Source organism: Hipposideros armiger, unplaced genomic scaffold, assembly GCF_001890085.2.
Source record: "Hipposideros armiger isolate ML-2016 unplaced genomic scaffold, ASM189008v1 scaffold_839, whole genome shotgun sequence".
NCBI lineage: Eukaryota > Metazoa > Chordata > Mammalia > Chiroptera > Hipposideridae > Hipposideros > Hipposideros armiger.
The window spans coordinates 467,041-483,566 of NW_017732189.1; the positions used below are offsets into that span (position 1 = coordinate 467,041).

A 16,526-nucleotide genomic window follows, 5' to 3' on the forward strand; every position below is an offset into this window, starting at 1 on the left:
TTGGAATACACGGGAGACTGCTTCCAGGAACCTGCAGAATGCCCAAATCCGCAGAGACCCCTTATATAAAATGGCGTAGAACAATGTATACAGTCAGCCTTCGCTTCCATGGATTTGCAAATGCAGATGGCAGATACTGTTTTTGATCTGCAGTTGGTTGAATTTGTAGATTTGAAGCCCTGGGGGATACAGAGGGCTGACTGTATGTTTATTGAAAAAATATGGGTGTAAGTGGACTTGCATAGTTCAAACCCATATTGTTCACAGTCAACTGTAGTTTTATAGCTTCTGATAATTCTTTTTGGAATTTATATTTTTAGGTTTCTTTTTGAACCTATACTATTCAGGTATCATTAAATGAGCTAATGCCCTTTTAAATCAGGAAAAGGAACCAATTACATTTTTCTTTGATGTTTCTGTCAATTTCTGTTCTCAGAAACAGTTGATCCTTGGCCAACTGCTAATGATTTGGAGAAATAAGTGGGATTCTACCCGTGGGAGACTAAATGTAAAACTGCAATCAGATGAATTACAACACAAATGTGGTAAGTGATAGACTCTACACCTAATCGTAATTTAACCTCTAAAAATTTGAAGGAGTATTTCCCAATTAATAGGATGTTTAAATACAAATATGAGTCCTTTGTTAGCAAACTTCAAAAACAGGCAAAAACATCACGGGACTCAAAGCCTATTGAGCGTAGGGATTTTTCTGTGGTTTACCTCTGATTCATCGGTGTAGACAATGCTAACCAATGCTCCTAACTTCTCAACCAATACTTACTAAATGAACTATTTTGTATTTAAACGTTGGAAGGGTTATAATATTGCCAATGAGAAGTAAGGTTTTAAAAAGTGGATGCTGCAGCCGTTTGTCCTTTCTCAGGATACTTGCTCATGCACTCTGGGTTCAGGTGAAAGGTGGGACCGGACCAGGCAGAGGAGGAAAAAGACAGGGTGGGTGGTAAAAGGAGTTACACTCCCATTACAGACTTTGGTGCCATTTTGACTTCTTTCTAGTTGCTATCTGAAACGCTGGACTACTAGATTAAAATTTACAGCCCCTCCCTGAGCCCTCTGGTACTAATTACATTTTTGGATGTGTTTTTTTCGTCTCTGCGTTTTAATTGTGCACATCTCTGCATTGCAGCTATTTTGTTACCTCTCTCCCCCTCTCCATTGAATATACGAGTTGAGGAAAACGACCTCTTTTCAAACCCCCGCAATGATCTATAAACGGTTTTGGTGTAATTCATTACGATGATTTTAATCCCAATTCCAAACGGGATTGGGAGTCCCTCAACCCCTCCTGGATTTGTCTCTTTATCTCACTCCGCCCTAATCCTGGGAAGGCAGGTCTTCCAGGTGTCTTTCCGAGAGGTGCCCCGGAGGACCTGACGGATTATGCAAAGGAGTGGGGGTACTGAAAGATAGGGCCTCGGGCCACGTTATGCCCTCTTCTCATCTCGCAGGGCGCCGGATGGGGAGGAAGGGATGCAGCTGGTGGGTCCGGCCGAAGTATTCGCAGCTTGCAGAGCAAGACCGCATTAGGGTGCCCACAGCGGCCGGCCTGCAGTCCCCGCCCCGCGCAGCGCGCGCCTTATGTAAGCGCCCGAGGCCCCGCCCCCGCCAGGCCCCGCCCCCACCCCAGCTCCGGCTCCGGCTCCGGCTCCGCGGGCGGAGGGGGCAGAGAGAAGCCGCAGCTGCAACTTCGCCTGGAGCCGCTGAGCCGGGACTCAGCCGGGAACCGAGCAGCCGTCACCGCGGAGCCGCCGCTTCCCCGGCCCGGGCCTCAGCCCAGCCGGCTCGGCCATGGCAGCCGCCGCCGCCGTCGCCGCGGCGAATCTGGCCCCTGTGCTCCCCGCCCGTCTCTGAGCAGCCGTTAACCAGCCCGCCCTCCCGCCGGTGCCGCCGCGGCCCAGGCTCCGCACAAGTTTCCGCCGCCGAAGAAGCAAGGGGCGAAGGCAGGGGAGAACGGACGTGGGGAGTCGGGCGCCCCCGGCCCACCCACCCGCGATGTGGGGGCGCTTCCTGGCCCCTGAGGCCGGCGGCCGACACAGTCCGGGCGGAGCCCCCGGCCGGGGTGGGGGTCGCGGCCGACCGCGGCGCCTCAGGACCCCGCCACCCCGCCGCCGCCGCCGCCGCCCTCGCTCCTAGGCCCGGCTGCCCCGGCCGCCTCCCCGACGCCGCCGCGCGACCGCCGCCCGGGGTGTTTCCTCCCAGCTGCCGACACTGCGGCCACGCCGGCTGACATCTGGCGGGCCTCTGTCCGCCCCGCATCGCGGTCCCCGCGCCCCAACTTGAAGCTCTCCTGGGCCTCCGGGGTTTGGGCTTTGTTGTCCATCCTCCTCCCTTTCCCTCGTGGGGTGTGTGGGGGACGTGGATAACGGGGCTGCGGGGAACCCCGGCAGGAGGGTCGCTGCGCCCGTGCTGCGGCGGCGGCTTGGAGCGCGCCTCTGGGGGGCCAGGGTCTGCTGCGCCCACGCCCGCAGCCTCCACTTTAGGGGCGTTTGGGGGCAGGGGGGAGGGCTGCTGGTGATGCCGTCTCTGCAAGTGACTCCCAAGGGGACTTCAGCCCTTCGCCGAAATCTGGTCCCCGCCCCGCATCCCTCTTCGGAGTCAGGGGATGACACGTCCCGCAAGAGCCAACCGATGTTTGAGCAGTGAGGGCGTTAATCCGTTTGCCTCTCCCTTTCCCCTTCAAGCAAAATTTGGGGTTTGCCTCCTTGGTTCTGCACAGGGAGCTGTTTGTGTCAGACAGCCATTTCATGCCTGCATCGCTCAGAAGTTGTGTAGGAGCCTCCAAATTAGGATAAATCTTCCCCTAATATGGGACAAAAAAAAATAGGCTTGGGTTGTCTGTGACAAGTAGTCTAACACTGACAGTTCCCCCAGGTACTTGAATTTTAATTGAATTTTGAACCCCTTTGAGAAGCTGAAAGTTACATGGATCTTTTATCCAGAAAAAACCCACCATATTTACATATATACATTTAAAAAAATATATTAGATGGTTCTAGGACTCAACTGTTAAGTAACTTTGTTTCACAAAATGTTTGCTCTCTAATTGGGTAACTGACATTATTGTAAACATTTTCAAGGCTATGTACAAAACAAAACAGAAGCAGCATTTAGAAGTGATTTTTTTGCTGGTAGTATTTTCTGCTGTTTAAAAAAGATCAGATACAAACTCAGATTGCTAATTAAAATGTCAAATAATGCAATTCTATGACAAATAGAAATTGTATATATGCTCAAGGTGTACAACTTGATGTTTTTTATGTATACATTGTGAAATGATCTCCATAATCAAACTAGTTAATGTATTCATCACTTCAAATAGTTTTTTTTTTTTTTTTTTTTTTTTTGTGGTGTGTGGTGAGAACACTTAAGATCCACCTTTTTGGCAATCCAGGGTTAGATTTGAAATCATTCTGTTAAATTTGGTCACCCAACACTTTTAGAAATACTAGAATTTAATGTAGGCATTAGTTTGGTGAAAACAATACAAGTAGGAAATTATTTTCTCTAAAATGTATTATTTTTGTCCTAAGAAGAGGAGACAACAGTTGAGAGGTACTTACTGTGTGTTTATTTACAAATCCTGAAATCAAAGTAACTTCAGTGAGTGAGAAGACATTTCTTTATCCCTAAGGGGCTAGAGGGAGTGGTTTCAATTATTTGTACATGTCAAAGTAATCTGTAATCTGTAATGTCTTTGTAACCTAACCTGGTAAAATATATTTGTAATAATATGTTTGGAGGTATACTATCACTAAAGCATTGTTTTCTATGAGAAGAAAACAGTCCTTAGATGATAATTGATTACTTTTACAGTAATAGTGATGCAATTATTTATGTTTATTCTCTTGAGCAAACATTTAAAATTATTTTTAATTAGTTTTAAAGAGTTATACATTAGATGAAAACTTTTAACTGGCTTCTTTAGCAAATTAACAGATGGTGAAGGTCAAGATAATGACCTCTGAGTTGATTCATGTAGGGATTTTTTTTTTCTGAGAATGTGAAGAAAATTTATATTTTTGAAATATTGTTCAGTGTGCCTTTTGACTAAGTTGAGTGGTTTTAGAGATTTTCTGGAAAAAAAAGGAACCAGACTTCTGATTGAATTTATCAGCAATCATTTTAGTCCTGAGGGCCAGTGTGAAAACGGGGATGAGTAAATAATTTCTGGTATTTAAATGAGTTTTATATCAATATGTGGGTTAATTCTAGGTGTCCTAAAACTGGTTTGTTTATACAAATATGTAACTAGATTAAAGGGAAAGCCCACTTGTAATATAGAACTAGTGTTCTAAAAGATTGGAGGAAACTTTCTTTTTAAGGTAAAAACAAATAGGAATAATGTGTGGTTTGGAAAATACTGAACTTTTAAACTTTAGGATTGAATTTTATTGTGGCTTTATCAACAATCTTCCAGCTTTATAGAGTAACTATATTATACGTGAAAATTAGATGAATATTTTCTTTTATTTCCATGCAAATAACCACCTCCCCCTTTTGCTATTGGCAAGTGTGGTTAGAAAGCTAATTTTAAATAGAACATGTGTTATGTCTTTTATGCATTTGGTTGAGTGTGTTTGAGAATATCCTGTTATTCAGAATGTATAAAATAGTTTCAAAGTTGGATGAAGGATGGATGTATTTCCTTTAGGCTTTAGAAATCTAGTATGATATAGTGATATTTTGAGTACTTATATCAACTGATACTGAATTTGTTTTTATAAATTACACTTAATGTATTCAACCATTACAACATTTAAAGGTAAGATATGACAGTTTTAAAATGTGCTAAAAATAAAGTGTTATAGAAGACACATGATCTGAAGACATGTTACTTGTTCAATGCCTCGAGCTTTAAATCTACCTCTTCCTAGTTGATGCATTGCCATAAGGTGTTTATTGATGTCATAATGGTAGTAGCAGTAACTGGTATGATTACATCAAATACTATGGTCTTCTGCTGTGGTTCTGAATTAGATGGACCTAAAAGTACTATGGTAACAGTGAAACATAACTCTTTCGTCTAAACTCAGTTGGGCATGTTCTTTTATAATGGGCATTGGGGGCGTGAAGAGTGAATCTCAACTGTAGCGATGACTTCTGTGAAATGAACGTGAGTAGTAATTGAAATTCAATCACTTCTTGGCTTGAATGAATCTGGTAAATTAATTTGAGGCCAGGCAATAAATGGTGAGTTGACAACCTCTTTTTTCATATTGTGAATATTTCTGCATGTTGAGCACAGAAAGGCTTTACAGAGTCATGATTTTTCTGACTGGATAAAATGTGTTGTATATATACTCTGAGAAAAAGGTGAAGATGTGAAGCCTCCTAGGTAGTATTTTATTGAGTGAGAGCTTAGTTAGTTCCCTCAAGTTGTGCATTGAAAAATGAAGAAGGTGATCATTCTAGATTATTTCTAAAGCTACAATTAGATACTAATTATCATTTCTACTTTAAGGATATTCATATTTCACACTAGCAAAATAATATACTACAAAGTGGAATTTATTGTGTAAAGTTAGTCATCTTAAGAACAGGAATTGATCTACATAAAAAGAACATCAAATTGCTCATTATACTAATATTTTACTCCCACTATCTCTTTTTCAATTAAAAAAATCGGTTTTTTGTTACCTAGCATAGTGCTTGGCACCTAAGTGTTTGGTAGATGTTTATGAGTGGTAGGCATTGCACCACTGGGCTCTAGGTATATATACATCATTGAATCAGAACGATAAGGTCCCATCTCTAAGGGAGTTTACATTATAGTGGGGATAAACAGTCTATATGTAAACTAACAGCAGGACAATCAGCTAGTGTTAAGTACTACGGAGAAGAGGAAACTGGGTGAGATGGTAGAGGATGGGTAGAGAAGCCTACTTGGTGCAGGCTGGTCAGGGAAGACCTCTCTGAGGAGGTAACACTGGGCTGAGACCTGAATGGTGAGAAGGAGCCAGACAGGAGGGGAGGAGTGTTCAGATGGAGGATACAGAAACAGCTCCATGGTAGAAGTGAGTTTGGGGAATGTCAGAAACCAGAGGGGCTGGAGCATAGTGAGCAGGGATGTGAGGTGAGGGAGGCCTGATAATGGAAGGCACTGTAAGAAGTTTGGGTTCTGTTCTACATGAGGGGAAGCTACCCGTGAAAGGGTAGGGGAGATGATTGTTCTTCCACTCAGCACGCTGAGTGCCTGCTATGAGACAGACATTGTTCTAGGTACCGGGGGAATGAAGCAGACATTTCCTGTCCTTGGTGTGTATAGGTCTCTTCTTGGCTTTTTTTGTAAGGGAAGAAATTGTGGAGGGATAGGGGAAAAAATTTAAGTAGAGAAGCCGGTTAATAGGTCATTGCAGTAATTAGGTGAGAGATGATGGCCTGGATTAGAGTGGTGAGATTGATTTGGAGAGAAAAGAATGGGTTTAGAATATAGTACATACTTGAGAAATAAAGCTGACAGGTTTACTGATAGTTTGGAGGTGGCAGATGAGGGAAAGAGGAATCAAAGATATCTTAGTTTTGGCTTCAGTAATTATAATGGATGGCAGTTGTCATTTCCTGAGTTGGGAGGAGTGTGAGGAAGATAAGTGTAATCAAGAGTTATTTTTTGGCTGTGTGAAGTTCGAGATGTTTTTTAGAGAGGTTCAGATGAGATGTTGAGGAGGAAGTTGAATATGGAAGTGTGGAGCTCAGTAGGGAGATGCCAGAGGTGGAGGTATGAATTTTGAGAGTTACCTGTATATAAATATATGGTGTTTAAAGGTGATCACACGGAAAGAGTATAGAGAAGACCCCAGAGACTATAGATAAGACAGCAAAGGATCAAACTCTGGGACACAAACTCTACCTAACCTTTTGGTCAGGTAGAGGTAGAGAAACCTTCCGAAGAGACTGAGAAGGAGCAGCCAGCAAGGTAAGAAGAGTAAAATCAGGAGAGCGTGGCCTTCCAGAAGAGAAGAGACTGAAGGAAGGAAGGAGTGATCACCAAAATCCTGTGCTTCCAAGAGGCCATGTAGAATGTCAGAAGAGAATGGATGAATGCCACTGGCCAGTTTCAGTGAGAGATTCTTAAATATTTAAAACTGGCAGAGAGAAGAGATTCTTTAATCTAGTCAGCTCACTTTATTGCGTAGAGATTGATATATAGGTGTGCAATAAATGTTTGGATTGCTTTCCTCTTACCACTTCTCAAGCTAGGGTGACCAGCTGTCTGAGTTTGCCTGGAACATTCAGCTTTACAATTAGGATAAGTTCCTCTTCTGGATGACTTACATTGAACAGTGGCCGAGCCTTGATTAGAGGACTCTGCCCAGGGCACCTGAACTGGTGTAAGTGTTCCTTCCCATCAGAATAGAAGGTTTTCTCAATCAGGGGACCAGACTTTGGTATTTAGTTTTATTTCATGCTCTGACCTGAGAATCTACCTCAAAATAGTACAGGTAGATTTGTCCAAAAGTAGAGTGTTCCTATGAAATCTTCCTAAGCCAAAATGGTGTAAAGCAAAGAAGTAATTACCATTAATTTATATGGAATTTTTTTTGGGTGTTCCCAGGCCCCCATAATAACCTACCAAATCATACCAAATAACATATATGATAAAACCTAAAATAACATTAACATATAGTAAAAGCAGTTCCACTCTCACTGCTCAAGGTTGTACACTGCCTTTATAATGGTTTGCCGCAAATCAAATGCTGAAAGATATTTTTGTTTTGCCCTTTTTTTGTAAAAATGAAAACACTCTTTGTATTTCTGTTACTGAAACAGGTACAGATATGACTTAAGATGGCGTTATATCCCAATAAATCCATCATAAATTAAAAATATCTTAAGTCAAAAATGTATTTAATAAACTAAACCTGTACCTCATAGCTTAAACTTGCTCAGAACACGTACATTAGCCTACAGTTGGACAAAATCATCTAACACAAAGCCTTTTTTAAATAAAATTGAGTATCTCATGTAATTTATTATGTGTATCATTTTTGCAGCATCATAAATTCAAAAAATTGTAGTTGAATCAGTGTAAGTTGGGGACTATCTGTACTAATAATGTAGGTCTTTTGTAAAAGTGAGTGGCATAAGGCAAATTTTTGAAAAGTGGGGGATACCTGTAATTCTATTTTTGCTGCTTCTGTGATAAATTGTTTGAAGGTTTCATTAGGTAGTGTTAATTTAAATTGATAAGATTTCAGATTACTTAAAGAGTGAATTTAAGATCAGGAACTTTGTGTCCTTTCTACATAGATGTCTAGTAAATAAGCTTGATTGCATTAGTGAAGTTCAGAGTTCTGAAATAAACTACAGTTTTTATTTATCCTTCTGGAAGAGAATGGGATGAAAGACTTGGACTGCATTTCATGTAAAGTTTAAAGTTTTCCATGAGGTGGTTATATTGCTCTTGTGGAGGTGTTGTCGGAGAGTGGGCCCTTCTCTGCGCAAAGTCCAGGTTCTTGGCAACTCGAGCAAAGAATTGAATGAGATGCCGGAGTAAAGAAGTAGCTGAGAAAGTAGTTTATTCGAAGAGATAGTACATCTCGAAGAGTTTGGAGCGGGCCACGTGCAAAGGAGAGGCTCAAAAGACTCAAAAAAGGGAGGAAGAGGTTCAAAAGGGGAAGAAGTGGTCAAAAGAGAGCAGGGTGGACTTCCCAGGACTTGGACTTTTTATCCCCTTTCTCTAGAATGGGCTGTTCCCCTGTGGGTGTGGGATTGGCACCCTATGATTGGTACCTGTGATTGACAAGAAGTACTGTGCAAGTGGGAGTGACTGGTCTAATCTAGTTGGGTATTTTGTGCCCATTTGTTTTCCCACAGGGTAGGTAATTACAATGCAAAGGGGAGTTTTGAGTGTAGAGGGGATGTCCCCTTGGCGGTTGAATTCTGTGGGACATGTAGGAATGCAGAGACCGATTGCCTGCCTCTGTCTGCCTTGTTTTCCCCTTGAGAGACGTGATCTTCATAAAATCTCTATGGGAAGTTTGAGGGACAGGAGGTCTTTTCTTCTGTATCTGCTTCCTGCTGGGCAGGGGCCTAGAGTTGTCCCTGCCTATTGGGGGATTCATGGAACTTGAGCCCAAGCTGATCTCAGATGAGAGGAAGGGGTCTCAAGCTCCTCCTGGAAGACCGTGTTGGCTTCTTTGATTGTGACTGGCAATCTTGTTGGGGTGTCCTCTGTATCCCCAAGGCCCCTGAATGAGGAAAAATAGATTTTAATTAATAAATCTGTTAGTTCTCATTAAGCCTGTGACCATTCAGCCTGTCACTCAGGTGGCGTCAATTGTCTGGGCCCAGAATGGGTTTGGAAAAATCATTAGGCTTACTGGCCTGGGGGATATTAGCAAGTCACAGACTTGCAAGCAGTTATCTGAAGCAGGGTTGGGAGACTTCTATTGTTTAGGATTCCAAAGCAGGGGGATAGGAGAATTCGATGATTTAGGCTAGGAGCAGTCTTTAGCCTAGGATTCACAAACTGGTTAGAAAAGTAATCAAAGCCAAGGGCTAAGAAACTAAGAAACTAGGGAGGAGACTTAACATTTTCTATACTTAACATTTCTATAGGAAAGAAAACTTAAAAGTTTCTCAGTGGTAGGGGGCTTGCTCAGTTGGCCAGTAACAGAGGCAGAGATTGTGTGTTTACTGACTATTAGAAATATAGATTGCCTTGTCATGACATTACTGAAGCTTTTCTGAAGCTTTTAAGTTAATATTGATCATCCTATCTCATTTTAGGAAGAATGTACTGAAAAGTCTGACTGGAAATTAATATTTTTAATTTTGGGGAGATATTTATAAATTTCCTTAACTCTTATTTTCGAGTGTTTTAAAATAAAAATTTTGTTTCAATTTTGGCATTTAGTAGGTGTATTGTGTATGACACTTAGGTTGTAGAAAATAAATGGCTAATTGAGAAATAATTAAACTGTGCTTCCTTTGGAGGTCAATGGCTATGTAAATAAAAGTAGCATGTATTAGGTCTAACCACTTTTTTTATTTGGGAAACTTTATTTTAATTGGGGTTTTTATTTTCTCCTGAGTGCTGATAATCCTTCTTAGTTAGTGCATAATTTTCTGCCATGTAGAATATTTTTGCTATTAGTTGATATTATGAAATAGTTATATTCAAAGGTAAAGCCCTTTGGGATACCACTTGGTATAATCCCTCATGCTTGTAGTATTTTTATTAAAAACTTCTTGTTAGTTTTTACCATACCTTAGTTTTTCAGCTCATAAACAGAAACAAAGGCTTATGAGAGACTAAATTAAATATGTGGTCCTCATTCTAAATAGCTACCAAAATATTTTTTGAACACAGCATTTTATGTAACCAGAAGATAAGACTCTAGACTGCCATGCACTGAAATCAGTAGGCATGTAATTTTTTCATAGGAGGAGATAGTCTTATCTCCATTGGTTGCTACTCTAACTCTCGTGAGTTCCTTGTTTTATTATATATAATGAGTGCGTAGTGAATATTTATTGGTTTGAATTCATACTTTTACTGTGAAAGGTGAACCACTTATTTACCCACCTGATTATTATTCTTTTTTTTTTAAAGATTTTTATTGGGGAATTGGGGGATAGGAACAGCGTTGGGGAATTGGGGGAAGGGGAACAGACAAGTTGCTGTCCTTTTCTTCAGTCTAGTTGTGGAGGACGTTGCTTCACTGGCCCAAGTTGGCACCATCATTGCGCTCTTCCTGGGTGAGGCAGATCAGTCGCCGGCTTCTGGACGGCCGCTCACAGTGGCAGCTGGCTGCTCATGCTGGCTGCTGGCTACACACGGTAGCCCATGGCAACCCACTGCAGCAGGGGCTGCAGCCTACGCTGTCACTGGCGACTCATGGCAGCCCAGCTCCAGGTTGAGCTGTTGTTCAGCATCTTAGCTGTAGAGGGCAGTGTCACTGGCCCTCATATGTGGGATCTGAACTGGGGCCCTCTGGCGTCCCAAGCCAGCTCTTAACCAACGCACCACTCGACTGGCCCTGGTTATTATTCTTAATTGAGGCAATTTTAATCTCAGCCTGAACCAGCCTAGTTTAAATCTCTTTCTTGTTTTACTACAATAGAATTGAAAATAAGAAAATTCAGAATCACATCTGAAGAGTATAGTCTTATGCCTTTTGTGGTAATGTTTATAAAATTAATTGCCGTGGTTAATGAATGAACATCCAGATTTTTTTTTTTAATATTTAAAAGTAAAAAATACTAGCTGTTGATTACTTAAAATTCACTGTAAATTCTTAAATGCAAGAAAGCCAGTTCTGGTTTAAGATGTAATGGATAAATAACATTGTATTAGTTTGAGGTGTGCAGTACAATGGTTTGATATATGTATATATTGCAAAATGATTGCTACAGTAAGTTTAGTTAACATGCATTGCCAGTTATAATTTTTTTCCTTATGATGAGAACTTTTAGGATTTACTCTTTCAGCAACTTTCAGATATGCTACAGTATTGTTAACTATAGTCAGAATTGTTAACTATACAGTATTGTTAACTATTGTCACTATGCTGTAAGTTACATCCCCAGAACTTACTTATAACTGGAAGTTTGTACTTCTTGACCACCTTTACCCATTTCCCCCGCCCCGTCCCTGGCAACCACCAGTCTCTTCTTTCTTCATGAGTTGGTTTTTTTAGAGTCTACATTTAAGTATGCTCATACAGTATTTGTCTTTCTCTGTCCGGCATATTTCACTTAGCATAATGCTCTTAAGGTCCATCCCTACTGTCAATAGTGGCAGGATTTTCTTTTTTATGGCTGAATAATATTCCATGATATATAAACACCACATTTTCTTTATCCTTTCATCTGTGAATGGACACTTAGGCTGTTTTCATGTCTTGGCTGTTGTAAGTAATGCACCAAAAACATGGGAGTGGGTACCTCTTCAAGCAGTGTTTCCTTTGGATATATACCCAGAAGTGGGATTGTTGGGTCATATGGTAGTTCTAGTTTTAGTTTCTTGGGAGGCCTCTATACTGTTTTCCACAGTGCCTGTACCAGTTTACGTTCCCACCAGTAGTTCTCAAGGATTCATTTTTCCCTACATCCTTGCCAGTACTTGTTATTTCTTGTCTTTTTGATAATAACCATTCTGACAGGTGTGAAGTGATATCTCATTGTGGTTTTGATTTGCACTTCCCTCATGCTTAGTGAGGTTGAGCACCTTTTCTTGTACCTGATGGACATTTGTATGTCTTTGGAAGAATATCTATTTAGAACCTCTGCCCATTTTAAAATCAGGTTGTTTTTTTTACTATGAGTATGAGTTCTTGATATATTTTGGATGTTAACCCCTTAATAGATAAATGATTTGCAAATATTTTCTCCCATTCCATAGGTTTCCTTTTCATTTTTGGTGGTTTCCTTTGCTGTGCAGAAGCTTTTTAGTTTGATGGAGTCCCGCTTGTTTATTTTTGCTTTTGGTGTCAAAATCCAAAAAAATCACTGCCAAGACCCATGTCATGGAGCTTACGCCCTATGTTTTCTTCTGGGAGTTTCATGGCTTCAGGTCTTATGTTCAAGTCTTTAATCCATTTTGAGTTGATTTTTGTTTATGGTGTAAGATAGGGATCCAGTTTCATTCTTTTGCTTATAGCTGGTTCATTTTTCCCAACACCTTTTATTGAAGAGACTACCCTTTCCCCATTGTACATTCTTGGCTTTTTTGTAGTAAGTTGACCATTATGTGTGGATTTATTTCTTGGCCCTTTATTTTGTTCCATTGATCTATGTGTCTGTTTTTATGCCTGGCACTTCTTTTTTTATATCTTTACATATTCATTTAATTATCACAATAACCCTATAAAGTAGTACTATAATTTTGTTCTCCTTTTACATGTGAAGAAACTGAGGTACAGATTGTCTTAAGTGACGTACTCAAGATCTCAATGCTGATGAGTAGTGGTACAGAACTTGAACCCAGACAGCCTGATTTCACAGTCCCAATTCTTTTCCATTAAGCCATGCTATTAATTTTATAATAAAAGAAAAAAAATTAAGACTATTGGAGTCACTTACCCTAGAGATACGCAGTACTGAAATGGAATGGACTGTGATGAAGAAAATAAATATTACCATATTAAGTTTCTTCCATTTTAGCTAGATATTCTCCAGTGTAGTACAAGATTTTCTGTTATTTATTTTCCTGGTTACTATTAATATGGATGTTTAAAAATGCATTTTAATGTTCTATTTTAATTTTTTATTACTTTTTTTTGTCTTTTGACCCTGTTGGAGATTATTTTCCCATAGTTATTAGGAATTTTGGCCATAAGCACCTCAAGTCATTTATAATTACTAATAATTTTAGCTGCTTTGGAAAATATTTACTGATCTTTAAATAGATACTTAGATGCAAACTAGCTCAAGGGATAGTTTAAAATCTGGATTTAAAAATAAACACAAGTACAACCAAGAGAACTCTGTTTTACTCCTTCTTCTAAAGGGAAGAATATTTTTTTAGATATAATTATTAGGTTTCCAAAATTTTAATTTTATATCATGAACATTTATTGGGTACCCAGGGATAATAATGACTACATTTGTTGAGACCCTGCCTAACTGTGGAGCTTTATGCTAGAGACTAAGAAAAGGAAAAAAAAAAGGTTTCCTTTCACTGTTCCCACTTTGGTGAGGGAGAAGAAAGTCATATACATATGGGTTAATTTAATTTAGTAAATGCCGCTATGGAATTTTGAATGATATATTGGAACAGAGCACAAAGTAGGAGTTATTTAATGCCATCTGGAGGAATCGGAGAAAACATTTAGAGTAAGTTTATTCTGTACTGGAACTCTTAAAGAAGGTAGAGAAGGGAAATAGCTTGGAGTCACAAAAGAACCTGATCTGTTTGGAGGCAGTGATTAGGTATGTGTGGTTAGAGACTGTTTTAGGGGAGCTGGAATGGGGGAGGTAGGGATTGCAAAGTATTAGAAAATGAGGCTGCCAGTTGGTGAAGAACTTTGCCAAACTTAGTGAGTTTTTATTTAATATGCAGTAAGGAACCCACAGACCTATAAAGCAGGAGAATAACATAAATATATTTCTTTTAAGAAGATAATTCTGATAGTAGGGTAGAGACTGGCTCCGGTGGAGTTACTCAAGCAGGATTCAGCAGTCCAGCCTAAAGATAAGACCTGTAACAGTGGGGATGGAGAGGAGTGATCTAATGAATACTTCTGAAATGGACTGAACAGTTTCGGAAACTGATTAGATGTGTGGGTTAAGGTAAAGAGATTTTGTTGTTGTTGTATTCCCTGGATTTATTCCTTTTTAATTTAGCAGTCCATTAATTTCTACTGACAGTAGAATTGGAGCAGTTGAAGGCCACTGTTCTGAACTTTGTGAAACAGTACTGTGTACTTGCTAACATTTCAGAGATGTTAAAATGTGAGATACGTGCATCTTATCTCATATAAAGACTAATGTGGTTTTTTTTTAAAGATTTTTATTGGGGGGCCGGCCGAGTGGCGCGTTGGTTAAGAACTGGCTTGGGACGCCAGAGGGCCCTGGTTCGGATCCCACATACGAGGGCCAGTGACACTGCCCTCCACAGCTAAGATGCTGAACAACAGCTCAACCCGGAGCTGGGCTGCCGTGGGTCGCCAGCGACGGTGTAGGCTGCAGCCCCTGCTGCAGTGGGTTGCCATGGGCTACCATGTGTAGCCAGCAGCCTGCGTGAGTGGCCAGCAGCCGCAGTGAGCGGCCGTCCAGAAGCCAGCGACTGATCAGCCTCGCCCGGGAAGAGAGCAATGATGGTGCCAACTTGGGCCAGTGAAGCAACGTCCTCCACAACTAGACTGAAGAACAAAACGACAGCAACTTGTCTGTTCTCCTTCCCCCAATTCCCCAATAAAAATCTTTTATTAAAAAAAAATTTATGGGGGAATTGGGATGGGAACAGTGCTGGGGAATTGGGGGAAGGGGAACAGACAAGTTGCTGTCGTTTTTGTTCTTCAGTCTAGTTGTGGAGGACGTTGCTTCACTGGCCCAAGTTGGCACCATCATTGCTGTCTTCCCGGGCGAGGCTGATCAGTCGCCGGCTTCTGGACGGCCGCTCACCATGGCTTGAGGGCCGCTCACGCTGGCTGCTGGCTACACATGGTAGCCCATGGCAACCCACTGCAGCAGGGGCTGCAGCCTAAGCCGTCGCCGGCGACTCATGGCAGCCCAGCTCCAGGTTGAGCTGTTGTTCAGCATCTTAGCTGTAACGGGCAGTGTCACTGGCCCTCGTATGTGGGATCCGAACCGAGGCCCTCTGGTGTCCCAAGCCAGTTCTTAACCATCGTGCCACTCGGCCGGCCCAAGACTAATGTGTTTTGATATTTTGTTTTGTTCTGTGCTATATTATTTAAAAAGGTTGGTCTCAGTCTACTGAATGGGTGATAGGTAACCAGCATTTTGAAAAACATTGCAATTTTTATTCATGATTTGTAGTATAATTCAGCTTTTTATGTAAAATTGTAAATTTGCTTTGTCAGTGGTCTTATTTTTATTTTTTCCTGGCTTAGAATTATCATTAAAAATAAGATTACTTATTATTCTAAGTGCAGTTACAGATATATTAAAAGTATTGTAGAAGACTTGATATTGTATGCATTTTTGCTTCCAATTTAAAAAAAGCTTCAAAAATAAAATAAAATATAATAGGTTACTTCTTCATTTGATGCTAATCTTCCTGTATTTTCAGAGTGAGGTATAGTAATATTTAAAATAAGCTATCTCTGGGCATTCAGTATTCTGTGTGAAAGAATTGAAATTGATATTAAAAAAAATGTAACATCGCGTCTTCCGTAGAAAAGTTCCAATGTATGGTGTCGTAGGATCTTTATTTACTATTCTTTCAGAAATGCTTTGTCTTTGTTCTAGAGAAACTGATTTTACACAATCATTCAAGTGCTTTAATATGATAGGACCTAGGTAAGACTTTATTGTCAGAGGTCTTTTTTTTAAGTGCATAGCACATGTCTAGAAATTAACTAGTGCCCATTTCATTAGCATAGTCATAACTATTATATGAGAACATTTTCTTTATTATATCCCCTGGTGAGCATATTTCATGGCTAGTCCTTACTGCTTTGTGATTCTGGATTGACTTGAATTAGAGACAAGACACATCATTCTCAGACTGAATTCATTCAATTTAAATTAAAGATTAGAATATTATTTTATTCAGGACATTTGTTAATTATCAGTGTTCTAGGCATATAAAATATATTGGGCCTTTTTTAAAAAAGAAGCATATATAAAGGTTAAGACAAATCTGAGTTCAGACTGGAGGAGATCAGCTTATATAGGTAATTCTATCATTTTATTATGTTGTTGTCATTTTGAGAAACCTGAATGAATTGCTTTGCTGTCTTTAAAAGGAAAAGTTTAGCAAAATAGCAAAAATAAGATCATTGTGATACCCTCATAAACAAATTAAAATGTTATTGATTTAAAAGAGTAAGATGTTTTGAATAGGATCTGTTTTCCCCATTGATTGATCCAGT

The 16,526-nt window shown here is 40.3% G+C and overlaps 1 protein-coding gene across 1 annotated transcript in view; it reads left to right on the plus strand.

Annotated features, from left to right (window-relative positions):
- Positions 1-795: 795 nt before the first annotated feature.
- CEP85L (centrosomal protein 85L) overlaps positions 796-16,526 on the plus strand; it is a 116,943-nt gene continuing 101,212 nt past the window's right edge. Inside the window, exon 1 of the mRNA XM_019629333.1 lies at positions 796-840. Within this exon, the coding sequence (XP_019484878.1) occupies positions 834-840 (7 nt within the window). The 5' untranslated portion in view covers positions 796-833. The remainder of the gene's footprint in view (positions 841-16,526) is intronic.